The 15,407-nt window shown below is 36.6% G+C and overlaps 1 protein-coding gene across 25 annotated transcripts in view; it reads right to left on the bottom strand.

The window, feature by feature from the left end:
• The window catches only part of ARAP2 (ArfGAP with RhoGAP domain, ankyrin repeat and PH domain 2), a 562,492-nt gene that overhangs the window by 106,590 nt on the left and 440,495 nt on the right, over window positions 1-15,407 (bottom strand). For all 25 annotated transcript variants that reach the window (XM_087864225.1, XM_087864226.1, XM_087864224.1 and 22 more), the window contains 4 exons: window positions 7,362-7,477; window positions 4,537-4,736; window positions 1,578-1,663; window positions 446-628 (listed from right to left, as the gene is read on the bottom strand). In XM_087864225.1, coding sequence (XP_087720351.1) covers window positions 446-628; window positions 1,578-1,663; window positions 4,537-4,736; window positions 7,362-7,477 — 585 coding nt within the window. The remainder of the gene's footprint in view (window positions 1-445; window positions 629-1,577; window positions 1,664-4,536; window positions 4,737-7,361; window positions 7,478-15,407) is intronic.

The following is a 15,407-nucleotide window of genomic DNA, read 5'->3' as shown; positions in this document are numbered from 1 at the left end:
AGGCACCAAGTCTGGAATCACTCAGCCAAAGGCAAACAACACTTGGGGTCAACAGCACTAAGCAAAGCATTGCTTGTAACAATACACTGAGTAAATGATGTTTATTCTGGTGACACAATATCAACAATGTACAAGTTGGAAGTTATGCTTAGTGTCTTGTCCCTAAAATAAGGAAAGTTGCATAGTTCTCAGAACACTGGAGTAGGCCTAAATTAGCTGCAAACTCATGTTATGGACAAAGACTAATATTATTCGCTATTGGTAATGAATTCTTAAGTTAAACAGTGGTAAAATCAATAGTACAATCTCACAAATGGAAATAAAATAACATTAAACAATACTCTTATCAGACAGTAAAGGACTTTTTAAAATTCTTTCCAAACTCCTTGACCCATGTTTCAAAAGACATCAAGAGCCATGTCTACTGTTATATATTTTTTGATACCTTATTTAATTCTTCTTTGGTGAGAGACGCCAGTAGGGTCTTTCTGAATCTTCCTTCTTTGTACTTCTGAGTGATAAAGTTTTTTCTCTTTTCTACAGGTGAGTCCATATGTAACTCTTCATCTTTTTGAAGATTACCAGCCCAAAAGTCATTTGCTCTTTTGTTTCCAATGACAATAAAGAGCTAAATAGTCAGAAAGTTATAAAACAATATGAGTTCATAAAATGTACTTGAATTTGCAAAAACCTGACTCACAAATTAAAATATAACTTAGGGGGCGCCTGGGTGGCTCAGTCAGTTAAGCGTCCAACTCTTGATTGTGGCTCAGGTCCTGATCTCGGGTCATGAGATCGAGCCTTGCATAGGGCTCTACACTGAGCATAGAGCCTGCTTAAGATTCTCTGTCTCCCTCTGCCCCTCCCCTGCCCCCACGTGCATACTCCCCCCCCCAAAAAAAAATATAACTTAGTATAAAATATGCAAAAACACATGAAAAACCCACATCTTTCAGGAAGATGGAGTGTGAAAGCAGATATTATTTCTATTTTAAGTACAGCCTCACTGATTTTAGTAACGGCACAAGATAAGCTAGAAAAGAAACCACAAGTGACTCAAATTGCAACAAAAGCATTATTATTTTTTGAAGCTCACATAGAAACAGATTCATTTAAAATGGCCGAGTAGGTGGGGTAATGTGGTTGAGAGGGTTACTGAAATCCAAGAAGAAAATGGAAACGGGAAACAGAAAGTCAGACATGAGCACAGTTAATGACAGAGCATGGCCAAGAGAAAGAATAGATAATTTTGCCAAATGTTTTCATTCACTTTTCTAATATTTTATCCATGCTGTGTTAAAAAGAAAGAAATTCTGGCTTTAAAAAAAAAATGTTGTCAAGCCTTTAAAAGTAGCTATTACTATGAAATTCCTCGTAGTTTATATTTTTAAAGTACCTATCTCATTTAAGCAGCATTCTAAAAGTTGAAGTAGGAAGACTACTACTAAACAGGCTACAAGCCACTTTTACAGTGTGGTGAGAACTTTATCAAAAAACTCCTAAAGTAATTCATGCCACCCCACTGCTAACTACCACCTGATCCCTGCTAACCACATCCACAGTTAGGTTGGACTTACCTCAATGAGTTCATTGCTCCAAATGCTGGCATCCATTTTTAGACTTCTAACCTTGGAATCTTTCGGTCCTAGAGATCTATGTTGTCCTGAAGTCAAGACACAATTGCATTTCTATTTCATTTGTATGTATATGTATTTTATCTTTAAAAAAATGTGTATCTCTGCATACATGTATGTGTGTATGTATGTGTTTCAACTTAAAACACACCAATATCTACTTTCTTTTCCTTTTGCCAGCAGTATTAAGAGTAGTGGTGACAATTATACAGAAATCCCAACCACAATGAAGGTGACAGTAATTATCTTCATCACTACCGTAGTGGTACAAAACTACAGTTTTAACTGGGTATATGTGTGTACCAATATATATGTGTGTATATTCATCACTTGGTAATTAACTGGCAATTAGAGGTTACTGAAAACCTTCTATAATAGGTCTGTTTAAATTCCATGTATGTGAACACAGATATACTTTTACTCCTAAAAAAACAAAAAACAAAACAAAACAAAAACAAAAAAACAAAAAACTAGCAACTCTAATAAACATGTATCTAGAAATACGAAGTGGATTTTTTATTTTACTCATACGCCTGAAAGAGAGTAAGAGCCCAGCATTCTATTAGCATCAATTCAATTATGCTGTGTAATCATCATTCAGTCATTACTGGGCACCCAGGAATGTGTCCGATGCTTTCTAGGCTGAGGAGGGGACAAAGGTATTCAAGACATTGTCCCTATCTTAAGGACTTTTTGCCTATGAGTATGAAAACTCATTCCTCTCTCTACATTAGGTAAGAAGGTCCTTTCCTCCTTTCTTTAAAATGGTAACTACTCAGAGCACAAAGTCCTAAAATCCCAAGGGCAGAACTATGCATAGGTTTGCATTTATAAAGACCAACGAAAGGCATCACTGAAAGGGGATGAACTCAGAAAACAGGTAGAAGAACTGGAAAGAATCCCTGAAGTCGTGGAGGCAAAAAAAAAAAAAAGAATCTGGGTTGAAACAAGCAGGAGGAGCAACAAAAGGGAGGGCAGATTCAGAAATCCTGAGATAATAATTTCTGGGACTTGGTTGGCTTTAATGAAAGGGGAAGGGTCAGAAGGTATCTCAGGTTTTAGGCTTGAATGTAGGATAGACAGTATCACTTCTGACCAAGATTTGGAATAAATGAGAATGTTTGGTTTTATGTAATGAGCTGAGAAGCAAAGACAGCTCCATTTTTCACATGCTATTTTTGAGGTCTCTTGGGCAAATCCAAGAAGAGAGTTCAGTAGGTAGACCTATGAGTATGGTGTCCAACAGAGTGAGAATCGTCCACTTATAAGCGAGTGTTGAACTTAAATGATAAATAACATCAACCAGGAATATTGGAGTGAAAGAGAACTGAGGATGTAACCCAAAGGAACACATGTATTTCAGGACCAGGCAAAGGAAAAGTAACCTGAAAAAGGATGGCCAGAGTATTAAGAACACACAAAGAGAAAATGGTATTTTGGAAGTTAAGGGAGGATGGGAAGTCATAAACACTGGTCAAATATCGCAGTGCCAAATACTGCAGGAAAGATAATAAAGATAGAAACGGACCACACAGAAACTGAGGGGTAAAATACACTGGTAAACATGGTGAAGATATATTTACTGGACTAAAGAGAAAACTGATCATAGGACGAAGAAAAACTAGGAAGTTAAAAAAGGAAGGAAAGCTGTGCAGAATTCTACTCTTGAGAGTACCCTGTCTGTGAAGGGAAAAGAGAGAATGATACATACAGGGGAATGCGAAGTTTTCAGGAAGCTAGTGTCAAGACAACAGACTTGCATAAGTATATATGCTGAAACAAAAGAACCCACGGTTGAATTATTACAGAGAGGGAATAAGTGATGAGGTGAGGATCCCAAGAAGAGAAGAAAGAAGACGGAGACAGGGGTAGAAAGAATTGCCTCGGACAACACAAAGGCTCTCTTCCAACGAGACTGGAGAGGAAAAAAGGTTGGGAAGAAATACAAAGTAGAGGGGGATTAGCTGATGCTTTTTCTTGTTGCCACTGAGGTTAATTAGCTCCTGAGAAAATCTTAGTGTGATAAGAACCGTGGAAGCACAGAACTCTTGGAAAGTATTAAGGACCGAAGCAACTGTCCTAGTCTCTGTCCTAGCTGAGGTCAATGAAACCTGTACTCCACTCTGGTCTTGCCATCATCATACTCCACTGCAATTAGTATTTATATATCTGTGGAGGACATAGCAACCTCTCGCACATTTTTTATTTCCCAGGACCAGCACAATACCTGGTAATGCCAGGAAGCTGAAGTGAAGTGAAGTTTAGAATGTGGCTAACTTCCTCCAAGACCTCTATGACTACACACCTAAGCTAGAGTCCATGCCCTCCACTCACTGGAACTGTGAACCCCCAAATACACTGAGCTGTCAGATGGTCTGTGAGCTGTAAAGTCACAATAAGATAACCAGTAATAGTACTGGTTACTGTCAGAAACCTCAATACTCTTTGGAAATGCTTCTAAATAAATACTCTCATTAAAAGAGATACCGGATCTGCTGGACCATAAAGAGCTCTGAATGACCTTGACATGAAATACACATCTTACAAAATATGACTGAGGAGAAGTGGGCAAATTATGCAGAGACGCAAACATGTTCAGGGTGCATTCTAAAACACACTGACCTTAAAATCTAAAAATTTCAACACTGTCCTTTTAAAAGCCACACATGGACCAGGAGGCACATAAAATGATTACATGCTTAAAAATCGATTTTTACATTGAAGTCATGCATAAGAGAACTTTAGAACTATAAGATATTTCTAAATTTAATTTAAATGTAATAAGCCGCCTCTGTTTTTATTTTTCACAACTGTTAGCTGGGACACATTACGTATGACAGTAAAGAGCATTCAGTGCCAATCTGCTACCAAACAGTGATGAGCATAACTTATCGCTAATTACCTGCACACTTCTTACAGATGACAACACAGAGATTGATGGATGCCCAGTCAGGGTCCGGGGCTTTACAATCGGCACAGCTCCTGTTGGATTCATTGAACCAAATCTTCTCAGCTACCTCATAATCAGAGAGAGTTTCTGCTATCGATTGCTGCACAGCTTCAATCCACTCTTGTTTCTCTTTTTCGGACTCGGCTGTAAAGCTGAAACAATTAATGTTTCTGCATTATCGATCTCCCTTGTAAAGGCCAATTAAGCAGTATGTTCAGTTTGCATATTCATTTCGCTCACAAATTAAACAGCAGCTGAAAAATATGCCTTCCAGGCAGCTGAATAGTCTTTTCTGTTAAAAATCATCTAATTTAAAAATCTATTTTTTTCCTTTAACATCCCACACTGCTTATGAATTTGTTTACATATCTTGAACCAAAATTAATATGTACATTTTTCTGACCAGGATATAAAAACTGCCTTGTTAGGTCAAGAGTTTAAATGAGAGGCCATATTTCCTAAGCAGTGGTTATATAATAATCAATGAGAGACTGGCTGAGTTTCAGAGTTTTGGGACTACTGGATTATTTTGCCAAAAAAGTATGCCATGATAGTCTGAAACTAAATTATCAAGAACACCCACCAGAAATTTTGATTTTTTTTCAGTCTTAAAAATAGATTTTCTTTTTTAATTAGAAGAATGTCCAGATGGCTTTAAGAAACTGAGAAATCAAAAGTTTCAAGTGACTACTATTCTAACGGAATTCTAACTCATTTTTAGCCATGTTCTGATTTATCCTAATTCTTAGTGTTTACTGGATACCTGAGTATAGGGATAAAACATTAACCATGGGTTCACTCCAAGAAATGTTTATCGAGTATGTACGATGTGTCAGGAAATGTATTACAATGCTCCAAACTCGGCCAATGACCCACAAAATGTTTCACATTAAAATTTTCTGTTCTGAAGATGAAAATGTTTTGAAATATAATGAAAATAAGAGATCACTAACATATTCCAAATAATCCATAAGGAAACTGAGTAGCTTACATGGATATTTTTTGAAGCACTTTATGTTGCCATCATCAGTATGATATTCATAAGCTTCTTAGTGGTTTCCACTTTTACATAGAGATTGGTCACAGCCAATATGGCACAATGGTCTTTGCACCTAGGTTACTGGTACACAGATTCTAAAACCCTTGGAGTGCCCTAAGTGACGTGTCTTTTGAATGCTTGTGAGATAAGTTGTGGCTGGAGGCCTCAAAAGCTTCAGGATGGGAGCTGGCCACCAGAAAGACCAACGTATCATTAGAGGGGGGACTAAAAGTTCCCCCCCGCCCCGACCTCTAGGGATGGGAGAAGGGCTAGCAATTGAGTTAATCACCAATGACCAAGGATTTAACCAATCATGCGTACAGAATGAACCCCCCCCCCCGTAATAACCCCTGAACAATAGGGTTCAGAAAGCTTCCAGACTGATGAACACATTGAAGTGCTGAGAGGGTGATGTACCCAGAGAAGGCATGAGGTACCTTGCTTTGTGTGGCTCTCCCATTTTGATGTTCCCAAGATGCATTCTTTATAATAAACTGGCAATAGTTAATTAAACTGTCCTCTTGAGTTCTGAGAGCCATTCTCACCAAATAGTGAAACTGGGGGAGTTGGGGTCGTGGGAATCCCAATTTGCAGCCAAGTTAGAAGGAAGCGTGGGTAAGCTGAGGACCCAATACTTGTGACTGGAGTCTGAAGTGAGGGCAGCTTTGTGTGATTGAGCCCTTAAACTTGTGAGTCTAATGCTCACTCTGAGTAGCCGCTGTCAGAATAGGACTGAATTGTAGGACACCCAGTTGGGATCTGGAGACACAGAGAATTGGTTGGTGTGAGGAAAAAGCCCACCACATATTTTGTGTCAGAAATACTATGAGTAAAAACAACTCAGCCAATCTCTACATTTTCATTTGAGGCTTGAATCTGCATATGTGAAAGTAAAATTTGTTATGGTGATTATTTTTTCTTCAAAATTTGAGCCAGCAGACACTTCTGACAGATGAAATGAATACCAGATTTGGGAGTATTTTCAAAATTGCTAAGTAACTGTTAGTCCTTCAAAGGCCTCTGACAATTGCCTCTGACCTGCATACTACCCTGTGATACGCCGATTATTTGTAACAAATGAATTAATGTGGGTGAACTCACAGACACTGACTTATGCCTCTTCTGTGTACCAAAGCTATGAAGTTATTATAGATTATTAAAACATATTAGGAACTTAAAGTGTTCTTTTTCATTGTCATATGAGGTAATTACTAGATTACTGTAATACAAAATATATAATGAACTGTTAAAATATTTGATCAATAAGTGCTATTAAAGACCCATCAGCAGGAGTTCCTTTTAGAAATCATTATGGAGCAACTGTAATCAGGAATTGATTTTAAAGGAAGACTGCATTTGATTAGGCTAACAGAAGGTAAATAAAAATACAGCTTAAAGACAATGTAGTATTCTTTATTCCTTCATAATGTGAAGGAATTTTTCATATATTTGTTGATAAAAAATTAGTATATTTATCACACCTACTAAGTAAAAAAGGTATTAAGGGAAAAAATGCCCCAAATCTCATGAAATTAGTATCTCTGCAGGTTGTGTGATAATTCAAGTCACTTTTATGAGGTGTTTTTATATATGGGCCAATAAATTAGACAATATAGAAAATAACAACATGATTTTATTATGTGATATATAAGAAATAAAATCACCATTAGCGATGTAAAAGTAGATCGCCCAAGATTTCCTGGAATAACACAAACACAAACGTTTAAATATAGCTTACCTAAAACTCCTGTAGGGAGTGATTATTTCAAAAGACTGTTTTACAGTTCGGTCAACTTGCTTTACATTTGCTACATTCATAGGAATTATGGTAATACCAAGTCCACTCTTAAAATCCTAGTTGGGAGAAAAAATATATAACAACAGTATAAGGAAATAAAAATATGGATTTTAGAGAATATACTTGTACTTTCAAAATCCATAAGTATCATTATATCCTACTAAATTTTACAACACATATACATGTAGAACTGAATAAGTCATTAAAAATGGATTGACAGTGGTTTTCTTATTTTAGATAGGCACTCTCGATCCACGCTAACCCAGTGCCATTCCAAACTGGACAGTTGAGCTACTGATCAAGTACAGACTTCTTTCACATGAAATGTTAAGTTGACTAGGACACAGTTTGTGAACTGTCCATGCTTGCTTTTCAAAGTCAGGCACTTTTTCATCTTTATCTATACAATCTTTATCTATATAATAAAGGAAACTAAGAGTTAACTAGCCCTTAGCATGTGCCTAGCAATTTTTAAGTAACGGACTCAAATGACACCGTGAGGCTGGTATAATTACTATTTATAAAAAAAGAAGGGGAAACTGAGGCCCAAAGAGATGAAAGTCACATGGAAAGCACAGCTAGTTGTACGTGGCAGAGCATGACTGAAACCCAAACTGATTGGTCTTTGTTTTACTGTGATGTTACCTCTGCTCTGTCAAATTATTTTTCTCATTCACTCTCAAACAAAAGCATTATATATTTTACAATTTTATCTCATTCCCAATATTTTATTACTTTCCTCTTCCTTCAATTAAATTCTTAAGCTCTTTTAATGCAACTGTGGTATGAAAACTGCCATTTGTTCGATACCTATAACCCCTCTGTTCAGTTTGTCCCACCAAAATTAGAAATTGTTCAAAAGGCTACAAGGTCTGCCTTCTAAAAACATTAAAATTTTAAATATTATCTAATCATAAGGGTTTGGGAATTTGATTTATCAAATAATCTCAACACTTTAAAAATATAATTATTCTCAACTTCAAAGGACTAATTTATCCATGTAAACAGGTTCAGATTCAATATGCTCTGAATTCCTAAATTCAATTTGATTAGAAAAAGTAGCCATACTAAAGATAGACTACAAAAAATATTGGTCTATTTTCAATAAGAATACTTCTGGCAGAGACTGAAAATTCACTGGCCGCCTTCTCTCTACAGGCTAAGAGTAAAAGTACTATTTTCCCATCTCCCTTGCAAGCTAGGAGGGGTCATATGTCTTAGTTTTAGTCAATAAAATATAAAAAATTCCTGGGGTGGGAGTGGGTGGGGGACAAATCTTGGAAGAAGAAAGACTCCTACCCCTCACCGTTCCATCTTCTTTGGAAATAACACCTAGCAGCACAGAAGCTGTTAGAATTCTCGAGATGAAAAGCCTGAGGACAAATTCTTGTACTTAAGGATGCCAGAGTGAGAAAAAAATAGGAAGAACCTTGTTCCCTGGAGGCGTCAGCTCTCTGCTGCCTACACCAAGAGATCTGTTAAAACAAAGAAATCCCTATCTATTCAAGGGATCCTTTGGGGTTTTTGTCATCTGCTAATAAAGCATTCCTGACTAATAAGTGAAATAAAATAATACTGTAACAGATTTCCCCCACTTGCAAAAGTATCCAGAGTTTTCATTCATAAGTTGCAGAAAAGCCTCTCTCCATTTTTTTAACATACGATGTTAAGTTAGAATAAGGAAATGACGCATTTATAAAACATATCATCAATTTGTACAAATAGCTTGTTCTGTTAGGAAAAACAGGCCAGAAATTGAGAGTCAATAATATAAAAGGAAGATGCAGACATGCTAAGTGTTGCAAAATAATTAGAAAAACGTAATATACTTTGTATGGCAAAATAATTAGAAAAACGTAATATACTTTGTATGGCAAACTCAACTAAAAATCAGTACTTAATGTAATCTATAGGGACAAGGAGAATCAATCAGGCTCAGTGTTATACCTACTTACTGCGATTAAAAAAAAAAAATTCTCAATTGTCCATACCAGTGTTCTTGCTGGGTAACAATTGTTGGAGAACCTCAATGCAAGTGACTGTAAACTCAAACTCTCTTTTAGAAATGAAGAAATAAAGTAGGGGTAGCAAGGTAAGTTTTATTTGTGTTTTTTGTTGTTGTTGTTTTTAGTTGAAGTATATTTCACGAACAATATTACATTAGTTCCAAGTGTGAATTGTGCTATGCTCACCACAAGTGTAGCTACCATATGGCAGGCAAGGTAGGATATTTTAAAAACAACTTTCTGACGGTCCAACGTGATGCAGGAGTAACTCTAGAACACACTGCATGTCCTTCCAACAATGCTCCATAATGAAGACCCCACAAGAGCTGGATATGCATTGTTACATTCTATGCCAAGTTACATCCTCCGATGAGCGCCTGGCTTGCAGGTACTGGGTGTTTGGAAGGTCAGAGGCACACACTCAAACCGTGAGACTAGCAGATGGCAAGAGTGACCATGGTTTATAGAAACCGATGAGCCTCCTCCAGGTTCCGGCCTGAATTGGTGGCCCCTCATTTCTACAAGCAAGTTGTGAAACGTCTACCTATAAAGCTGAGATTTCTGTTAAAAATAAAATAGGTGAGGGTAGGCTCTAGACCCCACATTTCCTCCAAGCAAGGCAAAGATGATTTTTTTAGCCTGGAAGAAAATTGTAACCCATTTATCAGCTGCTGGCCATGGCCATATGGTTTCAAGTAATTAGAGTATCCGCTGAATTCACCGGCACAAACAGACTGTAAAATGTACAGCAGAGTAACAAAATAAATGTCAGTGCTCTCGAGAGCTATTAAATATGAAACAACTGTGTTTCTTATTAAAAATATTTGTGGTGACATTAAGCCACTTTTTCAGACTGTATTTAGGACATATTAAGAATAGATCTAATTCCTCAACGCTCCCTCCAACTCTGAGATTCTTATCCCCTGAACTGGAAAGCAGAGCTTCAGATTCTGTAGTTAAAAAGCAAAACTACAACCCTGTGATTCTCATATGCAGCCAATGTTGAGAAAAACTGAACTAGACAGCAGAACCAGCTGTAGACTCTAGACAGGATGAGTCTGCAATATTTAAATATCAGGATAGCAACAGTGCCTTCTGCCTTCTGTAGAGCAGAAGAAAAGGCATGCAATGATTATACAAAAATCATTTGAAATCATTAAGACTACTGGCTAAAAATACTCTGGCCAGAACACGGTGACACATTTTCAAGATCCTATTTGTCCTGTGTGCCCACCCCTGTGTTAACGTCCAGAGGCTTTAAAAGCATATACGATGTACTCCATAATTGGTTTCCTATCTATTTCTGTCATGCTCTGAAGCTTACGGAAAGCCATGAACTCTCATTTGACCTTGTAAATTATTCTGTGAAGGCAGAGCAGATATAGCCATTTTTAAAATGGGAGAATTCGTCCTGGCAAAACAGCATTTATAAAGTACTGTGTGTGTGCCAGAAGTCAGGCTAAATCCTGGATCCACACAAGAGCATAAGACAGGGTACCCACCGTTGGGAAGCTTACAGTCTAAGGAGGAAATGAGAGAGAACTGTAATAAGTGCATAGCTGTAAACATTGAATCCAGCCGATCCTGGTAAGAGAGAGTTGTGTTCTTATGAGACTTTCCAAAGGAAGTGAAACTTGACCAGACCATTGACAAAACCCAGACCAGCTTGATCGGGTATACCTCTCCTGCTTCAGTTCTCACATTTGCACAACGGGGAGAACAGTAGTACTGACGCTTCTTCGGTGTGGGGAAGGTTAAATCAACCCATTAAATATGCTTAGAAGAATGCCAGGCATGCACTAAGTGCTACATAGATCTAGCTAGCAACTGTTACCATTATTGTTAGTGTCTACCTCTTGAATTTGAAACCAAGTGAACATATTACCTATGAAAAAGTTAATCACAAGGAAACACATATTTAAGATAACTAGCAAGCATATATAAATTTCAAAAAATGGGGTGGAAGGCAAATGTCAAAACAAGTTACCCTTTAGCTACAGTCTGATTGTCAGCAATAATCTCATTTTGAAAAACAGGCACAAGTCAGGGATAAGCCACACTTTCAACACTTAGAATGCTATAAGCTGGACAGAAAAAAAAAAAAAAAAAAAAAGGAGCATGAAAATTCAGTGGGTAGAATATTACTATAGAAAGCAAAAAGCTAAAAAGAGATTCTGGACTAAACAATATTTTACGTTAATTTGCTGTCACAGAATGTGGGATCTCACAAAGCATGAATCCCACCACCACTCCTACTAAAACAACAGTGCCACTTGGCAAACAGATCTGGACAACCTGCAAAGGTGGTCATGACCATGTCGGCACTGGGAGTAAGACCTGGGGGAGAATCCTGGCTAAGCCATTTATTGGCTGTATGACCACTACCAAGTTATTTACTTTATCTAAGCCTCAATTTTCTCATTTGTAAAAACACAGTAATATCTACCTTACACAGCACTGTTACAAAAATTGAGGGCCATATAAATTAAGGGTCTAATACAAACAAACAATCCTTTCATTTGTGAGTTCTAAATTCACAATCTGTCTTCAATAAAAGTATCTCCATTTTATTTACAATGACTGAAAGTATTCCCACCAATGATTCTATAGTATATAGTCAGTTTAGAATGAATGGTAACTATTTACCAAAATGCTGAAATGGGTTATTTTTATGAATTTGTAGCAACAGAAGCCGGTTAAAACTACATTTTAAAACTACATAGCGAAAGAGCAAAATAAAAGCTTGATCCCTAACTGGAAAAATTAAAGAAGGGTTTGTTAACCCCAAATTTGCTGAAATCTCAAACCTATTTTTGGAAATACTGGATGCCAGGTTTCCATGCCAGAGATTTAAGAACTTGGTGCTTAAACATTTGTTGAAAACAGATGTGGCATTGTATGACATTGGCACCACATTTCCGGGGAAACACCAGATGCAGACTTTGGCCAGATACAGAACCCAGAGAAGCTGAGGCCACCACCTACATCCTGCTGCTTCTTTCTGTGCTACTCAACCCAGAGCCCTATGAGGTCTATTTAAATTCTATTAGAGTTTCATTCCCGTGCCAGACACCAGGAACATTATGTAGGGGAACGAGGGGGAATGAGTCTCTTGTTACACCCTGATTTGAAAATGTTTAATCAAGTGAATTTATATAGTTAAATCCTCAATGCCACAATTATCATTAAATGGATACACAGACCCACCAAGCAAGACATCTGGTTGTAATGAATTCACTAATACTCACATGATCCTGAAAAACACTAATCACAAAAAAAAAAGGGGGGGGGGAGACTGGCTGTCAGAACAACCTAACAAATGGAAACCAAAGCCAATTATCTTAAATGTGCGTCACATCCATTTGCAGAAATTTCATTCAAATAGCAATACCATGCGTGTGACACTACATATACTGCAGTGTATGTTCGGATTTTAGTATCTCATTTAAAATTTTAAGTACTGCCTTATATACTATGTCCACTTCATGTCAAGACAAATTTATAAAATAATTATTTGCCAGAATATAGAAAATCTATAAGCTTTGAAATAAAAAGCAGTTTAATTATAATAAAATTTCTACACAAAAATTAACTGAAGAATGAAAAGTAAGTGATAGCTCAGAAAAGCAGTTACAGAAAATGACCTGACGATTAATTATCTTTATTATAGGAAAAGCTTAAAGAAATTGTCAAGAAAGACAATAAAATCCCAATAAATAAATGGAAAAAGAAAATCAAGAGACAATTCACAGAAAAGAGAATAACTTGAAAACAAAATTTTAAAAAAATGATAAGCTCTGTAGACAAGAAAACAGCTGTAAATGACCACAAACTCAACAAGTTCATTCTGCAAAATGTTTACCGAGTGTCCGCTACGGGCCTGAAACTCCTGAAGACCAAACAGTGAATACACCATCACACCATTAATTTGAGAATATAAAAATTATAACACGTTTAAGGTTAAAATCAAGCTGGTACCTAGTTCATGTAGCTAACAGCATTTAAAATGTAAACAATTCTTCAGGAAAAGGTCATAAAAGTCCATGCCAAAAAAATAAATAAATAATCAAAAAGGAAGAAAAGGCTACATACAGAAAGCTACCAGAAATCTCATTTATTTATCACTATGTGCGCTACCCACAGTGTAAGGTGAGATCCTAAACAGCAGGCATCTTTCGGTCACTGCTGTACCCCCAGAGTGGTGCCCAGAAATGAGAAGGTATCCAATAAAAATCCATTTTGTAAAATGGATGAATAGAGAAACACAGGGAATTATATGTAGTATAATGTGTACAAACTGAAACACAACTCATTTTATACAATGTTGAAGTAACACTGGAGAAAAACTATCATAATTATAATACACTGCAGGCATGTAAAACATAAGAGAACAATATCTGTAAAAATTAAACACTGCGTTTGTGAGATGGTGTTAAATAAAGAGATGACATGTAATTTATGTGATAACAGCACCACAGTGTTTTGCAACTGAGTAATTAGGTAGAGAAATTGTGTCTGTTTCTACTTTGCCAAACTCCATTCCAACAAATGTTTTTATGTATCTCCTCATAGTTCTTTTCTACTTTTTACAACCTATTGGGAAAGGGCAGGAGGAGGAGACATGACATTCCCTAAGGCATTTCTCCTACTCTGTGGAGAGCTACTGCCAATTTCAGTTCCTACAATCTACTAATTGAAAGGGAAAAGCAGAGATGAAAGAAAAAAAAAAAAAGCGAATCTTTGAACCAAGCAATTGGGAAAACAAAAAGTCCATGTTAATTCCAGAGAGTTCAGACCTGGCAGTGAAGGGTCCACGAGGAGATGCAGACTGGCATACCCCTTGCTATCTTCATACCATTTCTCTTCAAATAGAAGGAATTTCAAAAATGAGCAAAGGCAATAATTACAATAGCCTGTTCTAATAGCTATTTTAACTTAGTTATTGATTCAGTAAAAGGGACAGAGTCAGAAAAAAGTGAAAGAACTACTGAAAAAATATATATGTAGGGCTGCCTGACACAGATTCTTAAGGATACTTTTTGGAAGTAGAGAAAAAGCTCTGGAAAAGGTTAACAATAATCCACAAAATTAGAGCACACTTCCAGACAGAGTTGAAGGAATGTATGGAAAATAACAGTTTCAAACTGTTCTCCAAACACTGTCCCCTTTATGCTGACTTTGCAAACGAAGATTAATGTCTACACCAGATCATACTCTGGCGATAAAAGTCTACGTTAAGAAAAATGAATTAAATGATACTGTAGAATTCATAAGCTAAAAATGTTAAATTTCATTTAAAAATTGAGATCTTAGCAAAAAAAAAAAAAAATACCAGTAGCTATAGTTCAGAACTATGCACAATTAGTAACAGTTCTTCAGAATTTCAAAATGTATTACCACTGATCATGCTTATCTTAATTTTCCACTTAAATGTTGGCACATTTCAAAATGTTCAATGAGGAAAAAGATCACTTCCAAATGAGAATTTATCACAAAAAGAGGTATAATAGTCCCAAGTTGCAGGATGCCGAAGCATTCAATGTTGCTGAAGGCTATTTTTACACATTTTCCAATTCCAAAAATATCTTGCTCTCTTTACCTAGATGCTTGTCATTTTTTAAAGGGGGAAAAAAGTAACTTAGAGCAGTGTTTCACTGTATGTAGTTCTTGATACATGTGGATGCTTCATATAAATGTAGATTCCAATATTCTATCCCCAGAAATTCTAAGTCCACAGTCTGGAATGAGCCCAAATATCTGGAATTTCAACATGCAACTTACAAAATGGTCGTAGGAATAGTAAGCTCTCTCTCTTCTTTACATGATGCTATTTAAACCCAAAGACATTAACTTAATTACCTGAGCCAATTAGTAGCAGAGAAAGAATGAAAACCCGGAACTGCTACCTCTGTCCAATTGTCTCTGCTCTAAATAAACGTTGGAGCTTCCTTTTAAACAACTCTTCAGTATATGCTACCTT

This window comes from Ursus americanus, chromosome 8 (genome assembly GCF_024610735.1).
Source record: "Ursus americanus isolate L20-20 chromosome 8, mUrsAme1.1.p, whole genome shotgun sequence".
Lineage (NCBI taxonomy): Eukaryota > Metazoa > Chordata > Mammalia > Carnivora > Ursidae > Ursus > Ursus americanus.
The sequence above is the reverse complement of the archived record's forward strand: the minus strand, read 5'-3'. Positions and strand labels throughout refer to the sequence as shown.